Genomic DNA, 17,005 nt, shown 5'->3' on the forward strand with positions numbered 1-17,005 from the left:
CTCTTTATAATACATTAAAAGATATAAAGTTAGATAATGATGATAGGTTGTTTTTCCTTGATGTTGTCTCACTGTATACTAATGTAGATGTTAAATATTCGCTTGACACATTATGGGATTTGATCAATAGTAATGCAATAATGTTAAATAAAACCAAGTTACCTATAGCCGAAATATTTAATCTAATAAGATTTCTTATTGAGGCTAATTATATTGACTTTCAATCTGATATTTACAGACAAATTTTTAGCCTTACCATGGGGTGTAGTCTGAGTGGTTTAGTAGCTGAAATTTATGTCAATACTATTGAACAATTACACTTAAATCTGTATATTCCCAGGTTAACATTTTATGGTAGGTATTTAGATGATATCCTTGTTATTTCACATGAAAACAACGTAAATAATCTTATGAGTTCTTTTAATAATATACACACAAGATATTTTGGAACAAGAAAATCAGGTGAGAACTCGATAAACTTTCTTAACTTTATGTTAAGAAGGGTTAACGATAACATACACTTTAAAATATATCGGAAACCTACTAATACAGGGAAATCTTTACATTATTCGAGCTACCACCCTTTTACGTATGAAAGGAGTATCATTTTCAACCAAATTCACAAAGCATATAGATATAGTTCTACACAAGAAACCCTTAATGACGAACTCAGGGAACTTACAACAAAAATTTTAAACAGGGAATATACACTGGATATAATTAGGAACATTCAACGACAGGCGAAACTAAACTCCGAATCGGTTCTGGTGATTAAAAACACCACACAAATATTTTATTAAAGTTCCTTATGTACAACATTGGTATTAGCAGTTTATTAACATTTTTAAAATACAGAATTCAAAATAGTTGCACAACCGATAAGTAAACTTCAGACAATATTGAGGGCAAGGAAACCAACCTCTGTCTCTAACATGGAGCAAACCAATATTGTCTATAACATTGCTTGTGGGGAGTGCAACTCCTTTTACATCGGTTCTACCCAAAATTATCTTTCAATGCATTTACAACAACATAAGGCATCTGTGAGGGCAAAAAGGACAGGTGCATCTGAACTTTTCTTTTACGCCATTCAGGAGAACCACATTTTTCTGTTTAACGAAGCTAAAGTAATTAATTCACAGAAAGAATACATGAAACTGTTAATAGTAGAAACACTTGAAATGAAATTAAATTGTTGTTCTATAAATGTATGGAGACCATATACTATTTCGGACTCGTTGACCTTTACGCGCATGTGTGAATAGCATGATTCACATTGGTTAATGGTAATAATCTTGTCGCGATGCATCTATTTTAAAATATAAGAGAGTGGATATTGTTTTTAACTCGTTACTTCTTGTGAGCATGGCTTACGACCAAAATACCTGGTCATGTATTAAGAAGTTAAAGCTTAGAATATTTTAATATGGTTTTAATTTAATTTAATATAGTTTTAATACAGTTTGACAATTGTCTTCTCTTTCTGGTCTATCAATGCTAATGGGTTTAGTTTTAGGTAAGTTGATGTGCATCGGCTGCGCTTGGCTCTTCCTTGGTGGCAGCTGGCAGACTATGTGAATTAAAGACAAATTTAGTTTTTTATATAATATCATATAATTCAACAATCCTTCAATAGGGATATGTTTGCAGTTTTAAAGATTTTAATACTTAAAAGATTTTATATTACATTAATCGGATTAGTTTGATGTGAGCGTCAGGTCAATATTTCCTACAATAAAGATATGATATCAATCTTATATTTAAACAACAAATAATCAAGAATAAAATAAAACGACAGATGGAAGTTTGTTCCAGCAATCAATCACCCGCTGGCTAAAGGCAAATTTCTGCACATCTATCCTTCATCTGTCTTTCCTCAATTTGAATTTATGCCCTCTCAGGTGATTATTCTGAGCAAGAGGCAGAATCCCATCAGCATTGAGCATGCTCAAACCATTCAAAGCTTTATACACCTCTATCAGATCACCTCGCCGGTGCCTAGTCTCCAGACACTGTAATTTGCAAAACTTAAGCCTTTTTTCGTAAGAGCAACCCTTTGTTACATTCACTAACCTTGTTCCAGCAGCTCTACATCCTTCTTGAAATGAGGCCTCCAGACCTGTATACAGTACTCAAGGTGTGGCCTTACCATTGCCTTATACAAAGGAATAATCACCTCCTTATCCCTGCTAGAAAAATTCCTGTATATCATTGATAAGACACCATGAGCTACTCTTGCAGCCCGTCTGCACTGCTCAGAGAACTTCATATCTGCCTGCACAATTACCCCCAGGTCCTTTCCATTCTCTACAACTGTCAGTGTAGTACCACAGAGTTGATATATTGCTCTGGGGTTGCTGTTTCCCATATGTAACTTTACATTTGTCAATGTTAAACTTTATTTGCCACCTCTCAGCCCATCTGCTCAATCTTTCCATATCCTGTTGCAGCAGCATAGCGCCAGTAGTGTCCTTAACAACCCTGCCAACTTTTGTATTGTCTGCAAACTTGGACATTAAGCTTGATATACCATCATCAATATTATTTATAAATACAAAAAACAATAATGGACCCAACACTTAACCCTGAGGGACTCCACCGATAACATTAGTCCACAATGAGCAGTGTCCATTGATTACCACTCTCCGTCTTCTCCCCCTCAACCACCCCTTTATCCATAGCAGCAATTTGCCTCCAATGCCACACTGCTCCAATTTGTGCAGCAGTCTTCCATGTGCAACAGTATCAAAAGCCTTTCTAAGATCCAAGTATACAAATTTTGTATAATATCAAAGTTATTCCCTGCATCCAGTTCTTTTGTGACTGCATCATAGTATCCAATCAAATTGGTCAGGCAAGACTTCCCCTTAACAAAACCATGCTGTGTCTGAGCTATAACTGAAGTCTTGTTTAGATGATCCTGCAGTGCTTCTTTAACCAGTGCCTCCATTAATTTTCCTGGAACAGAAGTTAAACTCACAGGTCTATAATTACTTGTGTCAGCCTTTGATCCTCCTTTGTGAATTGGGGGTCACATTTGCACATCTCCAGTCTATGGGTACCTCCCCTGAGTCCAAGCAAGCTCTCATAATTATGGCTAAGGGTTTGCTTACTACCTTTGCTGCCTCCTTTAATATAACTGGATAGATCCCATCCACCCCAGGTGCCTTTCTTGTGTTTATCTTCAACAATTTCTCCTCCACTTTACTCTCAGTTATTACCAGATTATCTAGCTTACTGCCAGAGTTGAATACACCTCTGGCATTCCCCTCGCTGAATAACTCCTCATGTGTGAATGTTGATGCAAAATATTCATTTAGTTTGTTAGCTACCTGAGCAGGATCATCAACAGTTGAACCATCAATATCAAGTTTAATTGAAACAACCTTAAAAAAAAAAAAAATTCCAACCAAAACATTATGACCACTCCTCCCTTCCCACTTTGTGGCACATGCATTGTTGGTAAATGTCACATAGCAGGTTCATGGCATGCAGTCCATATAAAGTAATTGATGAACATGGGCAAGGGACATAATCTGACAGACTTCAAAAAAGGGATAACTGTCAGGTACTGGTTGAAGGATAGCAGTATTATGGAAATTGTGATCTTCTGGGCTTTTTCACAGAGTGCAGTGATTAAGGTGGTCCAAGAGTGGCTGGACAGTGGACAGAGCAACAGTCATTGGAACAATGATGGGTGCCCATAGATCATCAATGGTCACGGTGAATGCAGGCTGTCCTTGTGTAAACAGAGAGATGGAAAACAGTGGAATGGCTGACCACGAACATTAACCAGGGGGGACAACCAGCAGTGTTTACAAAACCACAATCCAACAAACCTTCCTCCATATAACACTCAGGAGTAGGAGTCCAGTCAAAGTATCCATGCTTACAGCAAGCCATCAGTGATGCCTAAAGTTTACATTTGAACAGCATTATTGGACTACTGATGACTGGAAAAAAGTTGCTTTTTTCTGATGAATCATTTTCATTCTGATGTTCTGGCATTGTTTTTTTAGTATGAGGGATTTTTTCCTGGAAATCTTGTAACCTTTGTACTCTTAAGACTACACTCTGAGTGCTAAAACCTACCTATCCAGTGTGGCTAATCAGGTACATCCCTTCAAGATGGCTGTCTGTTCACAGATGGCACAGGTGTGTTCCAGAAGGATAATGCACCCTGCCACGTTAACAGTACTGCTCAAAAGAGTGGTTTGCCAAACATGAAAGTGACTTCTAGGTGCTACATTGCTGCCGAATTTGCCAGATATGAATCCCAAAGAACATCTCTGGGATTAGGTGATCCACAAATCCAGTTTTGATCTTCCATTAGAGACTATCGCAAATCTATGGGATGCAATCCTGGCAACATGGTACAACATATCTCTGGCTATATTCAGTGGCTTTATAGAGTCCATGCCTTACTGCATTACAGTGGAAGTAGGAGGATATACCCACTATTAAGTAGGTGGTCATCATTTTGACTGGACAGTGTATATACACTGATGAGCCAAAACATTACGACCACCTACCTAATGTGATGTTGGTCCTCCACGTGCAGCCAAAACAGCTCGTACCTGGTGAGGCATGGATGCTACAAGATTTCTAAATGTGTCTTGTGGTATCTGCTACCAACACATAACCAGCAGATCCTTTAACTCCTGTAAGGTCTGTGTTTGAGACGCTGCAGATCGGAGTTGCTGTTCCGACACAAACCACAGATGCTCGATGGGATTGCTGTCTGGGGAATTTGGAGGCCAGGGCAATACCTGGAAGTCTTCCTCATGTTCCGCGAACCAGTCCCGAACAATCTGGGCAGAGTGGCATGGCACATTATCCTGCTGAAAGGCGGCAATGAGAGAGGGGACGACGGTTACCATGAAAGGGTGTACCTGGTCAGCAATAATGTTTAGGTAGGTGGTAGATGTCAGAGTGCTTGCCACATGGATGACTGGACCCAGGGTATCCCAGCAGAACATCGCCCAAAGCATGACACCACTGCCACTGGCTTGTTTTCGTCTCAGGGTGCATCCAGGCACCATCACTTCCCCAGGCAAATGACCCACACATACCCAGCCATCCACATGGTGCTACAGGAAATGTGATTCATCAGACCAGACGACCTTCTTCCAATCACTCAATGTCCAGTTTGATGCTCACATGCCCACTGTAGGTGCTGTCGCCGGTGAACCATGGTTAGCATGGGCACTCGGAGTGACCTGCGGATACGCAGCCCCATTTTCAGCAGAGTTCGATGTACTGTGTGTTGTGACACATTACTCCCATCACCAGCATTCCAATTACCACTGAACTGCACCACAGTCACCCTTCTGTTGCCATGTACCATTTGGGTGAGCCTTTGCTCACCTCGAGCATTAATCAGCCGTGGTCGTTCAACACTTTGCCAATTGTTCGTGGGTTCCCCCTGCTCGAACCACTTTCAATAGGTACTAACCACGGCTAACCATGAGCACCCTACCAGCCGTGCCATTTTGGATATGCTCTGGTCCAGTCTTCTGATCATTACAATCTGGCCTTTGTCAAAGTCGCTTAAGTCTGCTGCCTTTCCCATCTGAAGAACAAGAGTAACACTGATTAATGGAGCTCGGTATCAGGTGTTTTTTATACCGTGTCCCAACCAGGGCATGTGGCGTAGTTCACCTGCAGTTGCTTCAATTTGCATAAAGAGTCACTACTCATAATGTTTTGGCTCATTGGTGTATATTTTTTAAATTTCCTCTTGAAATGATAAAATTAATTTTTCTATTGGGATTTTACAACAGAGTAAGTCCATAAACTGTTAAAACTCTGTGTTACTATCCTTATTGCTCAGTTAATAGGTTCAAGCAAAATAAGTTTTGCTTTATCCTATCAATTTAGCAAGCAGGGTTTTAAAAACCAAGTCAAATCACTTGGTTTAAAGGGAAAGAACTGCTATGTCAATATGATGGCATTTCAGGATTGATGCATTGGAAGTAAAGCAACAAGAATATAAATTTTACTCTATATATTGGGTGCTCTTTTTATTACACAGATCAATAAGCATGCTGAATTCTTGCAAAGTGGATAATAGAGCCTAATGCAAGCAAACAGCTATACATATATATTACTTTTATTGTTCTGCCAGTGAGATATTACTTTTATTGTTCTGCCAGTGAGATAACACTTACCATAAAGTGGGTGGGTGATTTATACATGCATGCATTGTTTATTGTCAACACAAAAAGAATTCCCTACACTTATTAAAATAAATAATAAAAAGAATCAGGTGTTTTTTAAAGCGTGTCCCAACCCACGCCATAGTTCACCTGCAGTTGCTTCGATTTGCATAGCTACTTGCTGGTCATAACGTTCTGGGTCATCGGTGTGCATGCATGCATGCACACACACCACGTGTGTGCGTGCATGCGTACGTACGTACGTACGTACGTGTAAACTTGCAAAAGGATTAAAAAATAATACTTATGGGTAACTAAAATGTTACAGAAGTATAATTGCAGTATTTCATTGAAAAAATATTTTACTAATGTTTCACTTCATTTTCCCTGAGATTTTCCAGGAACGAGAACCATGTGGTATTATTATAGGTGTGTTCAAAATTTAGTGGTTGCAATTGTAATATTAACTGCATAACTATGCACATGCTTAAGAATATATTTGTTTAAGAAAAAAAAATTGTTACCTTAAAAAACATGAATATATCATCCTTTTGAAATGTTTTCAAATAAGCAACTTCAATATTATCTAAAGGGAAAAAAAAATAATACTTATAATATTTGCATAAATTTATTGAATGAATAAATATTAATTGAAAATCTTAGTGAAAATTTACAACTAATTAGTTAATATAATTGACTGAGGATTTGCTTTTAATTATAGGATAATGATTTTTTTATTTTTTGCATGTTTCCAAAACAAGTTGGGCAATGCATGCATTATATTATGTTTAAGGCACATACATAGTTTTTCAAAGTAATGATTTTTACGTAACATTCTAAATAGATGCACTATTAAATTTAATGAAAATTCATTGACTGTAAGTTGAGTTATATATATCAAGATAAATATTTCATTATCTGTGAATTATTCCCAATTCTATTTAAAACTGCTAATTGTTTAAAATCACAATTATGCGATATGGAGTGATGGCTCAGCTTGGACACTTCTTACCAGCCAGCCTCAACTGAGTTTATATATTGTTGTATAGATAGATACGATCCATATGTGTAAATTGAGTTCATAGGGCCGCCGCAAGTGGGTAGGCGAGGTATGTGTCGCTTACAGGCAGCAGTTCAGGAGGCCACCAAAAATTATTTTGACATATACAAGTTGGAACTCTGTTTAACAAACTTCTTTAAAATGAAATTTTCTATTTAGCGATATTTTTTTAATTCCCCTTGGTAATTATATTTTAAATAGTTTCCATAGAAAAAAAATTTCCATATAACGAACTGATTATTTTATTTTATTTTATTTTATTTTATTTTTTAACATATAATATACACAACAGGCATTCGCCCAGTTAAAGTGTATAACAGAGCAAAGGTTGTACAAACATAAAAATAAGTGGTAGACTAATATACTTTGTACAATGGAAACGGGAAAAGTTCAATTCACAAAAATAAAAAGATATTCATGACGTCAAGTCCAGCGCTATGTAAACTCGCAGAAAGCAGTTTGCTGCAGGAGACATCATCACACACACACATTATGAGAGGCTTAACTGGGAATGCATTAACAGTTTGTAGTTCTGGCCTTCAGGCAATTAGTGCTGCTACTAAGCACGAATTAAGAGTTAAAGGAATTACTATTCTACAAATCAGTGGTACTTGGTAAAACCTATCCAACTGCCTGTTCCACATACCCAGAAGTCGCAGGACTACAGTATGGCCGCCGTCTAGTGTGGACGCACGTTCTCCGCGCTCCTGGATCTTGTTCACTAATATGTGGTAACAGTGTCTACTAGTTTTTGAAAAGTTTACTCCTTAGTATAACTACTACAGTGGATCTCAGGGTGAGAAACTTTTGATTATTTAACGGGAACTTTGCAGATTATTTGCGTTTTTTATCTATATCCTTTGTTGCCAGACCGTACTGGTCACCATGCGGCTGACAGCAGGGCTATAGAGAGGCACCAATTATACTGTGGTTGCCACGCAAATACCCTGCACTAGACTTGGGAGGAATGTGTAGCACTCCCCTCCGGCGCAGGGATTAGTGAATTATCTACCCCTTCAGCTGTGACCTTGATTGGGGACGGCAATTCCACCTGTGAAACCTCGAACTGTGATAACGTCCAATATCTTCAAACTATGTTAGGGAACAATTTTCGGTGAAATCATGATTTCAGTGACCCCCCCCCCGCTGCAATAGACTTACCATGGACAGCTTTTACTTTCGTTCCTGCTTGTATAGTGGAAAAACAGACTTTACCATAAGCTTCTGCGGCTGCGAAAACGCTAGAAGAAAGTAGCACAGGTTCTCCAAGGCTATCTTACGGCTGTGCGTCCCCCCCCTCACGTTACAGTGGGGGATAGCCCAAATCGACATCCGTGCACTATCTGGCTTCAAATTTAGCCACAAACCTGTGGTTGGCACCAAACTTCGTCATTCCTCAACCTCTATCAAACTGTGCAGCAATAATCTGTTATCCGAATATTCCCGATAAACCGATATTTCCAACTAATCTGAGAATATGGATACACCCAGTACAAATCCCACTGAATTGATTTGTTCATCGAGCGCTCAACAAACCACTGATAATACAAAAAGTGACCAACCTGACATTGAAATCACGGATAATTTTGAGGATGTCCGGCTGACACCGGTATCCAAAAAGAAACATAGAAAACGGGTAGTTCCCCAATCGGACAGGGAAACCCGCTCGCAAAGTGAGCCTCAAGAGCCCCAGGGATCCCAGGGCCCCATACAAGACAACCGCGAAAAGACGACAAAACAGCAAGAGTCGACTAACATCGACCCAACTCTTCCAGAGGGCACCGTTAATGAGCAGGTATTGGCCCTGCGAGTTGAACTAGAAAATAAACTAAAAGAGTCTTCCAGCCGCATTACCTCAACCCTTCGGGGCGAGATTGTTGATATCTGGGCAAAGCTTGAAACCATCCTGCGCAACGTTCACCTTGCTTCTGAGAGGAATGAGGCCAAACTCGAGGCATACCTCGAATGTAGGGGCACACAAATGCTACAGCGCGCCCCAACTTTTGCTGATGCGCTGAGGAACACAAAGCTAAATACGAGAATGGACCCGCCACCAAAAAGAAAGACATTACTACCAACACCACACCTGGTAGTTCTCAAGCCGGCCACAGCCAATGCACCAAAAACAAGCGAGGAGATTAAGAAGACTGTAATCGCTTCCCTTACTGATGACCTGAGAAACACTAAAATAAAATCCATTCGAAAGACCCGAAATACTGGCATCATCATAGAAACTGACTCGAAGGACGACGCTGATATGATATTAACAAATGCTAAGATACCTACCCTGGGCCTTCTAGCTGAGCCCCCAAGGAAAAAGGCACCCTCAATAGTAATTTATGACATCGACAAGGGCCTGGACCCCAACAACATACGAGATGAATTGTACAGGCGCAACCTCCAACATGCACTCCCAAAAGAGAACCCAGCTAACCTAATAAAGCCAAAGTACCAAACAAAGTCTAGAAGTGGCACTTCCTTCAACTGGGTTGTAGAACTGGCACCAACAGCCTGGCACATACTGACCCACCACAATCGAGTGTACATAAATTGGGGCTCTCACCGCTACAAGGAGCATGTAGCTGTCCCAAAATGCTTCAGATGCTGTCGTTTCGGTCACACGATCCACACGTGCACCCAGACAGAACAGACCTGTGGTCACTGTGCCGATAAAGGCCACAGCTATGAAACCTGCCCAAACAAGGCCAATGAACCAATCTGTGCTAACTGTAAAAGCCAGAAACTACCTCATGCCCACTCACTTCGGGATAATAAATGCCCTGTCTACATCAAGGCCAAGAGCACGCTCCAACAACGAATAAATTATGGGGACACTGCATAAACAGTATAACAGCAACAAGATAAAATTCCTGAAAATAAACGCGCAGCGGGCAAAGGCCGTTGTGGCGCAACTCCGACAGAAGGCAGATGAGGAAAACATCGATATTCTCTTAATACAAGAACCCTACACTCATTCAAACAAAATAAGGGGATACCCTTTGTCCTACAAAATTGTCCAGGCTCCTGGTGTGACACCCTGGGCGGCGATCGCTGTGAGGAATCCTCACTTGACTGTGATGCAGATATCTCATCTCTGTTCTCCATGGGCCGCCTGTGCCCACATCATCTCCTCTCTGGGCGACTTCTATGCCGTTTCTCTGTACTGCAGGCCGGGAGAGGACATTCTACCTGCAGTCCAGTACCTACAACATGTCTTAACAGAACTGGCGGGTGCAAAGATTGTCATTTGTGCTGACGTAAATTGCCGCTCTGCCCTCTGGCACAGTGAGACCCCAGGGCGTAGAAGTGCTGCAAATGGACAGCGGTTGGAGGAGTTCCTGGCCAATAGTGGTCTGGAAGTCATAAATAGGCCCAACAGCCTGCCGACGTTTTCCAGCTCACTTTGGGAATCTACGATTGACGTGACTCTCTCCACTAGGTCCTTTGCTAGATTTCTGTCGGATTGGACCGTACGGGAGGGCTGGTCCACCTCAGACCATCGGGCCATAACTTTCAACATGTACAGATCGATTACTCAGTCCACAATTATCAGACAGAAGCAACACAGATACGCTTTGAACAAAGCTGACTGGAACCTGTTTAAAGAAACACTCATCAATGGGATATTGCACTTACAAACCGAGAATGTGCAAGTTCAGCATCCAGACTCCCATCAGCGCAAGGTCACGGACATAATTACGAACGCTGCAAACACAGCAATAAAACGGAAAAATCCCATCCCTGGAGCAGTCCCCTGGTGGTCAGGAGAGCTTCAGGCCCTCAGACGTGAAGTAAACCAAAAGAGGCGTGCATTCCAACGAGCCAGGCGATCCTGGCCCCCTGCAGAAATTGAATACCTCCGGCAGGAGTACAGAGAAACTCGAAACGCCTACAACGCGATGATCAGGCAGCGTAAAAGACTGTCCTGGGAGCACCTGGTATCAACAGTTGGTAACTCTGACCCCTGGGGTGTCGTGTTCAAGGTAACAACAAACAAACTGCCAAGGGGAGAAGTTATTCGCTCCACAATCACCCCACAAGGCCACATGACCTCCACCTGGCAGCATTCAATTTCAAACATACTTGATTACTCTTTCAAACAGCCACCAGATGACAACTCACCAGAACAACAGCAGCTTTGCCTCGACAATAACAACTATAACTCAACACTCGTGGAAGAGCCTTTCAACGTCGAGGATCTCTCTATGGCCATTGGGAGACTGAGAAATAACAAGTCACCAGGCCTGGACATGCTCGAGCCCGAAATAATTAAAAAAGTTGCTGAATTCGCTCCAGAAACCCTGCTAAACCTCTTCAACCATTGCCTGCTAAAGGGATGGTTCCCAACTGATTGGAAAACTGCGTCCATTCGGCTCATACTCAAAAATCCAACTAAACCGTATGATCGCCCTGACTCGTACAGGCCTATTGCTCTCCTTCCTGTGCTGAGTAAGGTTTTTGAGCAGCTCCTTAGACGGAGACTGGAAAACCATTACAATACTGCACAGCTACCAGCACGAAATCAATTTGGATTCAAACCGGGCATGTCTACGGTCGATGCGCTGGAGGCTATTACAAATGCTGCCAGGAACTGCACCCAGAAGTACCTCCTTGTCATCTCGATCGACTTTGCTGGGGCGTTCGACCTTATGGTGGCCTAGCGTCCTCGGACGGCTGAGACGCGCTGAGCTCCCAGGAAATCTCTACAACTGCATTGCCAACTATCTCAGTGACAGGAGCATTGTGGTTCAGGCTCCCTTCTCCAGCGTGGAACGTCGTGTCCACCGAGGTTGCCCTCAGGGCTCTGTCCTGGGCCCCCTTTTCTGGAACTCTGTACTCGACGAGCTTCTCAGTACTGACTTAGGCGATGTCCAGACCTTGGCATATGCTGATGATCTCTCCCTGATCCTGGCAGGGGACTCCAGGGCTCAGCTTGAAGTATCTGCCAACAGAGCTCTTACCACCCTTCAAGCGTGGGTCCGGAAAAACCATCTGACCATCTCATCCACAAAAACTCAAGCCGACCGGGCTGGCCGAGTGGGTAAAGTACCTGCCCGGCAACCCAAAGGTCGCGGGTTCGATTCCCGCCTCGGGCTTGGATCAAAGTACTGCAAAAACCTTGGGAGGTGCAATATGGCCACAGAAGCCGATGCGCCAACAACTACCAAATCAAAAAAAAAAAAAAAAAAAAAAAAAAAACTCAATCCATTCTCCTGAAGGGCTATCTTGATCCGCAGAGGCCGCCTCAAATCAAGATACATGGCACAACCATCAAGCTTGTTACTCAGCTGAAACTCCTTGGCATTATCATCGACAGCAAACTAACATTTCTCCCACATCTCAACTATCTACAAAAGAAAATTAGAAATTACATTGCACTGGTTGCCAGGGTTACCCGCCGAGATTGGGGGCTCAAAAAACGCACTCTAGCCTTACTGTATAAAGCCATATTCATACCAGCTATCACCTACGGTTCTGGCATATGGTTCACCAAAGCCTCCACTGTGGTAGGACGAAGAAAGCTGAACATCATTCAACGGCCAATTCTCCTTACGATAACCAGAGCATGTTGCACCTCCAGCACGCACGCCCTACAAGTCCTCGCCGGTGTACTGCCCCTAGACCTTGAGGTGGCCCATGTGGGGATGATGTATCAACTCAGCAGAGGAAAGTCTACCACCTTTATTGATTTTACCACGGATCCTGCTAACACCTATTCCAGCGAAAAAAGCAGACTCCTAACCTACTTACAACAGACCTGGCAAGCCAGATGGTCTGAATCCACTAAAGGGGCCATCACCCGCAAATTTATACCAGACATATGCAAAGTATATCCCAAATCACCATCCTGGTTCTCCCCAGGCCTTCTAACCACGTACCTCCTAACAGGGCATGGTGCCTTTCGCAGCAAACTGAACCTTCTTGGACTTTCCGACAGCCCCCTTTGCACCTGTGGTGCCCAGGAAACCTGGGACCACTTGATGCATGACTGCCTACTATATGATGACCTCAGATCTTCTCTCATCACACAAATTCATTTCATCCCGAGAGATCAGGAGCAACATCTCCTGGAAGACCACCATACCTATACAGCCTTTTCGAACTTTGCTCAGGGCCTCTTCACGAGGCGGAAAACCCTACCACAACCACAGAATCAGACCCAACCAGACAATGAAACGGCCTAAACAGCCATGTGTTAAGACCACTACTTGCTTCAGCACACTGCAATCCCCGTGAAGACTTTCAACCTGCACAATAATTGTGCCTTTACAATGTAGTCTCAACATCACCTTCATCTACCATGACTGCCGCTCCGGCTTCGCCTCCCACCAAGTTGACTCACCACTGAAATGACTCTACTATCTGGACGGGACTTCTTTGTCCCAGGATTGACACTACTCGGATTTGATCCTCTCTGATTGACTCTACCAAATACATCTTCATGCAGCTCACTACTGAAATGACTTCACCACCCGGCCGGGACCTGTCTGTCCCAGGACTGCACTACTCGAATCTCACCTTCTCGGAGTGGACTCTGCCAACTATGACTTCACGCAGCATTGCTGCCAATGCCACGTGGCGATCCTGAACCCGTGCTCCCTTGCGCGGCCCTGTTTCTCCCCTGTCCTGGCGGGGAGGAGGTGAAGGTCCCCTTGTCTCCTCCCCGCCACCCCCCCCTTTCCTTCTGGTGTGGCATGGGCCTGCCTCACTGATTTTGGGGTCATCTACTCTATCGACCCTATACTTCTGTCTCTCACCCCCCAGCCTTTAGTCTCCCCTCCCCCCTCTAGCTTTCCAACTAGCGTTCATCCCATGTCAAAATTATCCTAGCCCTACACCCAAAATTCTTAATTCCACACTGTATAACTTAAAACTCCTTGGCCTGACCCAACCTCTAGCGCACCCCCCATTTTTTTTTTTTTTTTTTTTTTGGTCCTAGCCACTGAAATCCCAGGAAATTAGGTGGCAGGACCTGCCAGAGTACTTATTTAAAAATACTGGTGTACCTGGCTTGCCTCCACGGGGCTAAGTGTGGGCAACGTTGGGCCTCAGTAGGGGTCCAGCGGCTAAATAGCCAGATGAACAACGGTACACGACACTACATCCAACAATATCCATACACTTTTAAATCTCTGGCCTTTAAATAGCCAGATGAACAACGGTACACGACACTACATCCAACAATATCCATACACTTTTAAATCTCTGGCCTTTACAGTGTTCTGTAACACGCGACAATGTAGACTACACGGAGATGGGGGTAACCCCTGGTGCCGTTAGACCCTAAACACACTTTACACATACCCAGAAGTCGCACTGGTCATATGATTGGTTAACATTTACCAGTATTCAACACTGCAGGCAAATAATTCATTTGAAATAAATTCAGTACACGAAATTGCAGCCTTATGTTTAATTTTTTTATTATCTGGATCTGTGCTTAGTGTCGGATTAAGGTATGGGCTAGCAGGGCTCTTGCCCGGGGCACCAAAAACAGAAGAACATTGAGGCAAAAATATAAACAGTACATGCTGAGTAAGGGGTGCCAAAAAATCTTTCTGGTCAGAGGGTGGAAATACCTTGGACTGGCACTGTCTGTTTTGTATTTATATTTCACAGGGTTATACTCCAGAGCATGGCTACACTCCGTATTCAGCGAGAAAGAGCGGAAGAAAGCAGTGATAGGATGTGAAGGCAACTCTGCCCCTCTCCTCCGCACCTTGCATGTTACTGGGGGATGTCGTGTGACATCACATTATGTCGTAGCTGAAATGAAGAAAAAGAAAGGACAAAACAGCATTTTTTTAAACAACTAACAAAAATCACCACCACCTACAACCACTACCACTTCTCCTTCTCACATTATTAGATGATTTCATGTGCATTAACAATGAGAATTGCTCATGCACGTCAACAGAAATGTTTCTTTCTTTTTTTTTTTGTTCTGGGGGGCTGCTGCCCCAGCACCCCCGCTAATTTAAAGAGAACCTGTTACTAACAACTCATACATACAATTACTGCGAAAAAAATCAAATTGTTAAGAAACGACTTGAAGGAAAAAAAAACAAACTAACCTCATCAGTCCTCGCATTCCAGTACACTTCATAAATCATCCACACTGAAAACATCTATTCCGAAGATATCAATTTCACACACTCATACAACATTCAGTTACAGTCTTACATCCATCCTTTTGCAAGCGGAACAGCAACAGCACAATAACCAAGGGCAGCAGAGCAGCATGATAACGAGTAAACAACAGCACGATAATTTTGCATTTCCCACTAAAATCAGAGAGAATTTGCATCCAATAAAACAATCAGACGCAAAATGAGGTAAATTATGCACTCCCAATAATCAGCCAATCACAGAACTTGACTGGACAATCACTCTTTTTTTTTTGGCCATGCTCGCAGTGGAGATACCTATGTTCTGGAGTTCAGCCAAAATAATATATATGATAGTCTTTAGCAAAGCAATGGGGATCTTCAAAAGATTTATATGAAATGGACAATGGTAACTTTTTAAAACTTTCTGAAACAATTGCTAAATTTGATTCAGTTATGGAAGAACATATTCGCCGTATTCATATATCTGAATAGAAAAATATCGTGCATTATTTGAGTGATCAAATACAAAATGAAATTATTGAAATAATTTCACAAAGTATTACAGATAAAATACTAGAAATGACTAGAGAAGCTAGTCATTTCTACTATTTTGCTATGATTTTATCACTGAAGCTGAAAATAAAAATATGGATACAAGGAATCATGCTAAATCAATATCCTTAAATAAAACATATAAGTTTCTTTGTTTAATTATAATTTGGCATGATATTTTAAATAAAATTAATCCGATAAGTAAAATGCTCCCCCCCCCCCAAAAAAAGGATTCTGATATATACGAAGCTCTTGAACATCTACAAAATATCACGGAATATTTTCAAGAAAATATTCTGTGATGAATAGAACAGAGGAAGCAGTCCAAAAAATTCTTGATTCGGCTAATAATATGGCTACTATCACTGGCATTCAAGCTTCGTTTGCAGAAGCAAGCATGGCAAAGAAAAGATTGAAAAATCATTATTTCTATTATGAAAGCAGAGATGAAGCTAATCAGGATCCAGGACAAAATTTCAAAATTAATTTTTTACTTTCAAATTATGGACACAACAATTTTCTCATTAACTGAAAGGTTTACAAATATGAAAGAACATGTAGAAATATTTAAAATGTCTTATAATATTTCTGAATTTAAAAATGGTCCGCTGATGATTTATTTAATCATTACAAATACTGTATTTACATATTAAGTTAAGTGACATTGATTGTAATGAGTCCAGAATTGATGGTTTAGCATTATCTGAAGAACTTAGAGTACTTCAAATTCATACTAAAGACAATATCGCTCCAGCTGAAGTTTACAATATATTTTTAAAAATACTTTTCCAAATTTTATGGTTGCATTAAGAATTTTTTTAACTTTACCAGTTTCAGTTGTCTCAGGTGAACAGATTTTTCAAAATTAATCAAAAATCATTTACAATCGAAAATGTCTCAACGACTCTCTAATTTGGCAATAATTTCAATAGAAAATGATCTTTTGGAGCAATAAACATAAAGGAAATAATTAATAAATTCACATCTCATAAAGCAAAGAAATGTAAATTTGTTTAATTTTCCTTTTATTATATTATTGTACAATTACTGTGATTTAGAATTTAAAGTTTATTTCCAGAACTTCAGAATGATTTTGTTATTTTTAGCATTAGCATTAGTAGAGG

The 17,005-nt window shown here is 41.3% G+C and overlaps 1 protein-coding gene across 1 annotated transcript in view; it reads right to left on the bottom strand.

The window, feature by feature from the left end:
• Positions 1-17,005, bottom strand: part of Ide (Insulin degrading metalloproteinase) — a 692,915-nt gene that overhangs the window by 29,489 nt on the left and 646,421 nt on the right. Inside the window, exon 26 of the mRNA XM_090384737.1 lies at positions 6,683-6,744. Coding sequence (XP_090240863.1) covers positions 6,683-6,744 — 62 coding nt within the window. The remainder of the gene's footprint in view (positions 1-6,682; positions 6,745-17,005) is intronic.

The sequence above is a fragment of the Mastigoproctus giganteus genome, chromosome 11 (genome assembly GCF_048544385.1).
Source record: "Mastigoproctus giganteus isolate SK-2022 chromosome 11, ASM4854438v1, whole genome shotgun sequence".
Lineage (NCBI taxonomy): Eukaryota > Metazoa > Arthropoda > Arachnida > Uropygi > Thelyphonidae > Mastigoproctus > Mastigoproctus giganteus.